This window comes from Triticum urartu, chromosome 7A (assembly GCF_056163025.1).
Source record: "Triticum urartu cultivar PI428250 chromosome 7A, HENAU_Tu73, whole genome shotgun sequence".
In the NCBI taxonomy this organism is placed as follows: Eukaryota; Viridiplantae; Streptophyta; class Magnoliopsida; order Poales; family Poaceae; genus Triticum; species Triticum urartu.
This window is the reverse complement of record NC_141879.1, coordinates 556,861,546-556,871,027: the sequence shown is the minus strand read 5'-3', so window position 1 is coordinate 556,871,027 and position 9,482 is coordinate 556,861,546. Positions and strand designations below refer to the sequence as shown.

The following is a 9,482-nucleotide window of genomic DNA, read 5'->3' as shown; positions in this document are numbered from 1 at the left end:
GAGGCTCCCAAGTGACACCTAGCCAATCTAGGAGACACCACTCTCCAAGAAGTAACAAATGGTGTGTAGGTAATGAACTCCTTGCTCTTGTGCTTCAAATGATAGTCTCCTCAACACTCAACTCTCTCTCATAGGATTTGGATTTGGTGGAAAGAAGATTTGAGTGGAAAGCAACTTGGGAAGGCTAGAGATCAAGATTCATATGATAGGAATGGAATGTCTTGGTCTCAACACATGAGTAGGTGGTTCTCTCTCAGAACATATGAGTTGGAATGGTGTGTGTGTTCTGATGGCTCTCTCATCGAATGAGAAGGAGGTGGAGGGGTATATATAGCCTCCACACAAAATCCAACCGTTACACAGTTTTCCAATCTCGATGGGACCAAATAAATAAACTCGGTCTGACCGAAGTAGTAAACCTAGTGACCGTTAGGAATTTCGGTGGGACTGACATGCAACTCAGTAGGACCGATTCGGTTAGGGTTTGGGCATAACGTAATCTCGGTGAGACCGATTACACAAACTCGGTGAGACCGAATTTGGTAATTAGCTAACCAGAGAGTTGGTCAGGCAAACTCGGTGGGACCGATTTGCTCTTTCGGTGAGACCGAGTGGAACTCGGTGAGACCGAAAAGTTACAAAGGGGAAACACTGAGTTTACATTGCAATCTCGGTGGGACCGATTCGCTCTTTCGGTGGGACCGAAAAGTTACGAAAGGGAAACAGATAGTTTGCAACCCCATCTCGGTGAGACCGAGATCCTTATCGGTAGGACCGAATTGCTAGGGTTTGGCAGTGGCTAATGACAAGTGAAACTCGGTGGCGCCGGATAGGAAGAATCGGTAGGACCGAGTTTGGCTTAGGGTTTAGGTCATATGTGGATATGGGAAAGTAGTTGAGGATTTTGGAGCATATCATTAAGCACATAAAGCAAGAGGCTCATTAAGCAACACCTCATCCCTCCTTGATAGTATTGGCTTTTCCTATGGACTCAATGTGATCTTGGATCACTAAAATATAAAATGAAGAGTCTTGAGCTTTTGAGCTTGAGCCAATCCTTTGTCCTTAGCATTTTGAGGGTTCCACTTTCACATCCATGCCATGCCAATCATTGAGCTTTCCTGAAATAATCATCTTGGAATAGCATTAGCTCAATGAGCTATATGTTGTTATGAATTACCAAAACCACCTAGGGATAGTTGCACTTTCAAAATGACAACAAATGTCCATGGCTAGGAAACTTAACCATCTTTGATTAACGAGCTAGTCAAGTAGAGGCATACTAGGGACACTCTATTTGTCTATGTATTCACACATGTACTAAGTTTCTGGTTAATACAATTCTAGCATGAATAATAAACATTTATCATGATATAAAATATAAATAACAACTTTATTATTGCCTCTAGGGTATATTTCCTTCAAATATAATAGCATGGAACAATAACAAATTATAGATACGTTGGAGACGTATCATCGACTGATAAAGATCTTCGTAGAATATGTAGGAACCAATATGGGCATCCAGGTCCCGCTATTGGTCATTGACCGGAGAAGCATCTCGGTCATGTCTACAACATTCTCGGACCCATAGGGTTCGCACGCTTAACGTTCATTGATGATATAGTATTATATGAGTTATGTATGTTGGTGACCGAATGTTGTTCGGAGTCCCGGATGAGATCACAGACATGACGAGGAGCTCCGAAATGGTTTGGAGGTAAAGATTGATATATAGGATAATGTCCGGATGGGTTCCGGAATTCACTCGAAGGGTTTCGGATGTTTCTAGAAATGTTCTGGTGCAAGGACACTTTGGTTGGGCCAAGGGGTAAGGCCCACGGGGCTTTAGGTCGCTGCAAAAGGAAGTTTTGGGGAGGTTAGGGAGCAGACAGCAGGGACCCTGGTGTCTGGCCCTGGGCCAAACGCCGAGAATGATCAATAAATGAATATCCGGTGTGGTTGAATTGACAACTCAACTGCTAATACTTGCGAATATCTAGCCCCATCTTGTTAAATGATGCAACTCTTCACAAATCAATAAGAAAAAGGGAGTTCCTTATATGATTATTTTTTAAACCCTTTGAGGAAACAACAATTTTTAGGGAACACACAATAGGGAGCTCCTTCGGCGCTTCAGGCCCCAGGGAAGCTCCATGAGGCCCACACGCCAACGCTGGTGGGCCAGTCCATGTAGATTTCACAGTTTATTTCCCCTGGTTCGCTAGATCATATTTTGAAAAAGAAGAAGAAAAAACCTGATAAAATTTGGAGAAAAAAATCATGAAATTTTAAAAGCCCATAGATTTTGAAAAAATTGTGAATTTTCAAAAAAGTTCATCAAATTTAATAGAAAATTCATGGATTTTGAAAAGGTTCATCAAATTTGGAAAAACAATGGGTGAACTAAAAAAATCATCATTTTGAAAAAAAAAGAAATAGCATAGAATTTGGAAAAAAGTTCATCGATTTTGGAAAAGTTCATTAATTGTTTTTAAAAGCACATGAGAATTAAAAAAATCATCAAACTTAATTGTGCACTTTGGAAAAAAATAAAAGAAAATATTTGAAAGAAAATAAACATAAAAAAGAAAGAAATAAAAACAAAAACCTGTCCATAAAAATTGACAATGAAGAAAGAATAAAAACTCAATTGGAGAAAGTATAAAAGGTGAAAAGGAAATTTTCATTACAATGTGTCATTTGCTTGGTTGGTTAGTTCGAGTTAAACATAAGGAGGAGGTCGTCGGTTCGAATTTCAACCGCAGACCCTTTTTTGCGTATTAAACCACAAAAAAAGTGGAATTATCTGGTTCAGCGCGTACCCAGAAAACAACCCTCTCTTCATGTACAATTTTTATTTGGGATCAACTGGATCTCAGCCGACTGAGATATAACGAAGTCAGTCAAGTGACAAAACTTATAAAAAAGAAGAAACAAAAAATTTACACGGATATTCGTGGAAGATCTTATGAATATAGCATCGTCTAAAAATTCATTAAGTTCGTCGACTGAGATTTGGCAATCTTATTTTTATTTCTGAGCTGCCTCAAAAGATGGGCTGCTGCATGGGCGATGGTGCTGACGGCCCATAGTACGTCTGCGTGTTCACCCACATCAGCGACAAAATGGAGACGAAGAGCACCGACCAGAGCACGGCGATGGTCGGCGCCCGTTCCCGCCGCGATAGGAGCCCCCTAAGGAATCCCTGCAGATGCGCCACCACCCACACGGCGAACACCAGCTTCCAGCCCAGCGGGGCCCACGACTCATGCCCGTGGTCCATCCCGTACGACACTGCCACCACTACGCCGGTGAGGTTGCCCAGCAGCACGCTAATCGGTGGCACTAGTAGGTTCGTCCACACCACCGACCAAATGTAATAATTCTCCATGAAATTTCAGCTCATCTGGAGTTGTGCAGAATAGGTATCTCTTATGTAGATTTTTCAGGTCCAGAATTCTAGCTGCCGGCAATCTCACTCTTCATGTAAATCTTGCAAATTAAGAGAGAAAATGCATTAGAATTGCACCACAAGGTACTATATTGATAAAAATGTTATAAATAATAATAGGAAAACATGATGCAAAATGAACGTATCAGACGACGATCTTCTCCAAGGCTTAGTGGGTGCTATCCTACGATGGGACAATGGTGAGATAATTGTTGTAGGCAACAGGAAGAATGATCAATTGGTGCTTGGACGCTCTTACGACAGAGGTGACTCTTTGCTTCGAACTCTTATTTGTTCCAACCGCCAAAGGAAGGGGGAGATGGTATAAGTTGCAACACTAATTTTCGATAATTTCTATCATATGGCATGTGAAATTACTCAAACTCATTTTAAGCATTGGCCCAAAGAATCTATGTTGTTTCCCATGAGTTGGCTAGGGCTCGTTTTGCTTGTCGTTTCCTATGAGGTGGCTAGGATGGCTAGGGGTTCGTTTTGCTTGTTGTTTCCTTTGAGTTGGCTAGGTGTCCATTTTGGTCTGAGCAGATCTAAGATGTACCCACATATCTAGCCCCATCTTGTTAAATGATATAACTCTTCACAAATCAATAAGAAAAAGGGAGTTCTTTATATAAAAAACTTTAAAAAAATCCTTTGAGAGAACAACATTTTTTAGGGAACAGAAAATAGTGAGCTCCTATTCCGCGCTTCAGGTGCTAGGAAAGCTCCCTAGGGCCCACACGCCAACGCTGGTGGGCCGGTCCATGTAGATTTCACATTTTATTTCCCTTGGTTCACTAGATCACATTTTCAAAAAGAAGAAGAAAAAAGGGATAATATTTGAAAAAACGGTAAAATCATGAATTTTAGAAAGTTCATGGATTTTGAAAAAAAATATGAATTTAGAAAAAAGTACATCAAATTTAAAGAAAACTCGTGGTTTTTGAAAAAGTTCATCAAATTTTAAATAAAGATTGCGAATTAAAAAATTTCATCATTTAAAAAAATACCATTGAATCTGGAAAAAAGTTCATCCATTTTGAAAATGTTCATCAATTTTTTTTAAAATGGCATGAGAATTGAAAAAAAATCATCAACTTTAAAAAAATCATCGAACTTAATTGTACATTTTTGAAAACATTAAAATAAAAATTGAAATAAAATAAAAAGAAGAAATCAAAAAATAAATAAAACCGGTCCAGAAAAACCGAAAATGAAAAATGAAAAAACAACTCAACTGAAGAAAGTATAAAAGGAAATATTTCATTACAATGTGTCATTTGCTTGGTTGGTTAGTTCGAGTTAAACATAAGGAGGAGGTCGTCGGTTCGAATTTCAGCGGCAGACCCCTTTTTGCGTATTAAACCAGAAAAAAAGTGGAATGGTCTGGTTCAGCGCACAATGGAAAGGGCGTGCGCCGGTTTGCCAAATGGTCTATAATCTGGGCGTGGAGCGCTAGATAGGAAACACCCATAAAACAACCCTTTCTACATGTACAATTTTTATTTGGGTGCAACTGGATCTCAGTTGACTGGGACGTAACAAAATTCGTCAAGTGACAAAACTTATAAAAAAGAAATAAATAATTACACAAACATTTGTGTAAGATCTCATGAATATAACATCAGTTAAGAATTCATTAAGTCCGTCGACTGAGATTCAGCAATCCCGTTTTTATTTCTGATCTCCCTCAAAAGATGGGCTGGTGCGTGGCCGATGGTGCCGACGGCCCATAGTACGTCTGCGTGTTCACCCACATCAGCGACAGAATGGAGACGAAGAGCACCGACCAGAGCACGGCGATGGTCGGCGCCCGTTCCCGCCGCGAGAGGAGCCCCCTGAGGAACCCCTGCAGATGCGCCACCACCCACGCGGCGAACACCAGCTTCCAGCCTAGCGGGCCCCAGGACTCGTGCCCGTGGTCCATCCCGTACGACACTGCCACCACCACGCCGGCGAGGTTGCCCAGCAGCACGCTGATCGGCGGCACCAGCAGGTTCGTCCACAGCACCGACCGCATCGAGTCCGGCATCATCTCCTCCTCGTCATCGTCCTCGGACGGCTGACCGGACACCGCCGGCGCCGCCGCCGTGTCCGTCGAGAAGCCGACGTCGATGCCAGTGCACGCCCTGAGGATGCCCTGGAAGACAGCGGCGAGGCCCGCCGATGTGCCGATCACCACCCAGAGCTTCTCGGCTCGCCACCACGCCCGCAGCGACACGCCGCTCCACTTCAGCTCGAGTGCCACGGACGCGATCACCGAGGACAGCAGCAGGACGAGCAGGAACCCGTCGTAGTCGTCCACGTCGTCGGGGAATATGAACTTGCCGGTGAGGAGGCAGACGGCCGAGAGCGCGCAGTAGACGGTGAGCGGGATGGAGGTGAGCGGGTAGGCGACGCAGTTCACGTAGGCCAGCCGCTGCAGGGGCCTCATGCTGCCGCCGCCGGCCCAGACGGGGCAGTGCCGGCTCAGCAGGATCCCCATGGCCGCCGACGCCCGCCGCGACGCGCCGGCGAGCATGTCCGAGGGGCTGGCCCCCGCGTAGCTCCTGAACGCGGGTCGCGCCGGCACGCAGTACGCCGACGCCCACCCGCGCGCGTGCATCCTGAATCCCGTCGCCAGGCCGGCGCCGGCGCCGTAAATCCATCCGACCTGCACGAGGACATCAACGTCAGATCTCAGATCTCGACGGCACGCGTGTCTGCACGCCAAAGAAACTAGCCATTGTCACTACCTCTTTGCCCCATCTCGTCCGCTCCTCGTACGCGCAGCTGACGACGTGGATGGCCTCCTTGAGGAGAGGAGTGGGTGCAACTGCCATGGCCGCCGCCGCCGGCCCTTTCTCTTTGAACGCCGAGGCGATGAACAATGTGGAATGGCCGAAGTGGCGCTGCAGCGCGGCGTGGTACGAGAGCAGCCTCCGCCTCCTCGCGCCCACTGTTTCCTCATCGTCGTCTGCAGAGTCCAGCAAGGGCACGACGGACCTGTTCCTCCTCAGCCTCAGCTTTCGCCTCTCGCTGCCCCCGAAACAGCACCACCTCCGACGGCCGGTCTCCAGGTCGTCGGCGTCGTCGGCCTCAGCCGCCGCCGGCTCGAACCCGTACAGCGCCTTCCGGTTGAAGCAGCACCCGGAGCCGACGTAGACCGGGCCCTGAATGCCGTCCAAGCATTTCATGTCGATCTGACGAACCGAATGAACGTTAGCGTGATCGGTCGAGCAGATGAACCGAATCGGCGGCACAGATGGCGGGCAAGTGAAGTGAACTCGATCCTTTACATCGAAGAAGACGGAGTCGCGCTCGCGGCTCCCCCACCGACCTCCCTGGTCGTCGGCCGCCGAGACGGCGGGCCGCAGAGGGAACTGGACGAAGCACGTCCTGTTGCCAGCCTCCGGGTCCATGAGGAAGCACATGGCCTCCCTCAGGGCTCCGCTGTTGTTGACGTAGTGGTCGTAGTCCAGGTTGAGCACGTAGGCGCCATTTGTCAGCACGGCAGACACCCGGAGCTGTCACTCAGAAAAACCAGGTCAGAGAAGAGAGAAGCACTGCAACTCACGGAACAAATCGTTAGAAAATTGAAGTACGGCCGCACGGACCAATGCGTTCATGGCGCCGGCTTTCTTGTGGTGCTGGAAGCCCGGCTTCTTCTCCCGCGACACGTAGAAGAGCCGGGGGAGCTCCACCCCCTCGGCGTCGCGATCATCGGCGGAGTGCCCCAGGAGGACCTGTCGGACGATCAGCTCAAAACGTAAGTTCTAAAGAATGAGCCAAAAACGTCGTTGGATTATTCGAGACACGGCGGTGCAGCAAGTAGGACCTGTATCATGGCGGGGTGGTCTCTCGAGTTGTTCCCGGGCCACGGCGTGCCGTCGGACATGAGCCATCCTTCCTCCGGCACCTTGCTCGTCTTGGCAGCGAGGTAGTTCATCCTCACCTTGAACTCCTCGTACTCCCTCTGCATGCACGCGCGCCACCTTGAACTTCAGATCACACCTCCGATCGATCAATCTGTTACACGATTATATATATACCTTCATGGCGCGGCGCTCCTTGACGAAGGACGGCGCGACCTTGTCCCGGAGGTAGTCGACGTTCCGCGCGAAGTAGGGCTCGGGCGCCCGCGGCTCCACCCCGTGGCGGCGGCAGAAGGGGACCCACCTCCGCGCGAGCCGCGCCGTCTCGAAGAGCGCCTCGAAGAGCAGCATGTCGGCGCCGTCGTCTGACACGTAGCACGCGAGCCTGCCGGCGGGGTAGTCGGCCGCGAGCACGGACAGCACCGTGTTGGCCGTGGCCAGGGGCGGCTCCCTGCTCGCGTCCGCCGCGCTCACGAACACGTCCACGCCCGCCATCCGCCTCCCGCCGCCAGAGCAGTCGTCCTTGTCGAGCCTGTGGAGGTGCGTGGCGCGGGTGGCCGGGGAGAGCTTGGGCAGCTGCGCGGCCAGCCACGAGAGCGCGAGCCAGGCCTCGCAGGCGACGGCCGTGAGCCACAGCCCGTAGGCGTCGGGCACCGGGTGGGTGACGCGGTACCGGAGGAAGAGCGCCAGGAGGGCGGCGCGGAGCGCGACGGCCGCGCGGTACAGGCTGAGCTGCGCGGACGGGACGGGCGCCTTGCTGCTGAGCGGCTCCGGCGGCGGCCGGCCGTCGCCGCCGCCGCGGGCTGCGCTCGCGCGGAGGCCACGCTCCGGGGTGTTCGGAGGCGCCTCGTGGAGGCTCCACTCGTCCATCTCAGAGGGAGCCGGGTGACCTCGGACGTGCGGGAAACCGTCGTCTCACGCTGACAAACATAATAGCCTTGGATGCTACGACCAAGAGAGCTATTTATACGTAGTATACTACTATGAAAGATCGAGTGGATTCCTTTTGTCCCCGTCGACGAGTCCAGTCGTGCGCATTCCGTCCCACCTCCCACGTATGTGGGTGCGAGGAGATGCCGTGCGTAATTCACACGGTGATCGCGAGGCGGTCTGGGCGAAAGAAACAACGGCATGGTGCGGGGCGGATCGACGCTTGTGGCAACAACGGACAAGTGGCTGTCTAGGAAGGATGAGCTTATCCTGAGCTGAGGGATCAGGAGAAGCAGTCAAGCGCCCGCCGCCTGCTTGTTGCACTAAACTACTGTATTAACTGAACACTAAGCTAACACGTGGATCGAGTGACAATGAAGTAAGATATACACATAGATCCATAATTCCACAGATTATAGTGCAGACGTACACAGCTTCAAGAGCACAATTGCCTCGCTCTTGAAGGGAACGTCGCCTCCCCGCAAATGAAATAATAACCAATCTTCCCGCACAAAAAGAATAATCCATATTAATGAGACACCTAAGCATCGTATATGTGCTTTCATTCCTTTTCCAAAAAAAAAAAATGTGGTTTCATCTATGGTGAACCAGGGATACCACCACTGATCCCCCCCCTCCCCCGCGCCCCCCTAACATCCCACGTGAACCATCGGCGCTGCCATAGACAACGTCATCATGACGAGATGGATCGAGGAAAGCTATTCCCTTTATGTACATCGCCGCTATGATCAAGACGTGTGCCACCGGAGACAAATCTATTTTACACTATGCCACCATCGCCGAGCGTTGAAACTATATCTATATTTGGTAAACCGAAGCCTCCCTCCGTCTCAAAATAAGTGTCTTAACTTTGTACTAAGGTTGAGACACTTATTTTGAGACAGAGGGAGTATTTGATTATTTAATTGGTTGAACATCAATTTTTCCAAGACCATATTTAATTACATAATTTAAACACTAAATTTGCACCATTTTTTCTGGTTTTGTGCAAGTTGAATTGATGCCACATTCATTTTTCTTCTTCTTAATATTGAATTATTTAAGTTCTATTTGTGCAGGTTTTAGACTTGTATCCAGACGCACATGTCAAGCACCAAAGTTGCACCTTTCCATTTTGCCATTTTTGTTTGGCCAGCAGATCAGGATCATACGCCTTCTTTTTAAAATTGCTACCTACTCATTTCAGTTTTAAATTTAGCAATTCTCAGTCAACCAAACCGTACGGC

The 9,482-nt window shown here is 48.9% G+C and overlaps 1 protein-coding gene across 2 annotated transcripts; it reads right to left on the bottom strand.

The window, feature by feature from the left end:
* Nucleotides 1-4,858: 4,858 nt before the first annotated feature.
* Nucleotides 4,859-8,330, bottom strand: LOC125524007 (putative cellulose synthase A catalytic subunit 11 [UDP-forming]). Of its 2 annotated transcripts, XM_087537980.1 has the most exons (6): nt 7,483-8,328; nt 7,269-7,406; nt 7,048-7,176; nt 6,730-6,957; nt 6,187-6,633; nt 4,861-6,104 (listed from the first exon to the last, which is right to left on the bottom strand). In XM_087537980.1, exons 1-6 carry the CDS (start codon nt 8,173-8,175, stop codon nt 5,142-5,144), a joined length of 2,598 nt encoding a protein of 865 aa, XP_087394106.1. In that variant the 5' UTR covers nt 8,176-8,328; the 3' UTR covers nt 4,861-5,141. The 2 variants fall into 2 exon arrangements, with proteins under 2 accessions (XP_048545044.1, XP_087394106.1); XM_048689087.2 differs by having other exon boundaries at nt 4,859-6,104; nt 6,187-6,957; nt 7,483-8,330.
* Between the last annotated feature and the right edge of the window lie 1,152 nt (nt 8,331-9,482).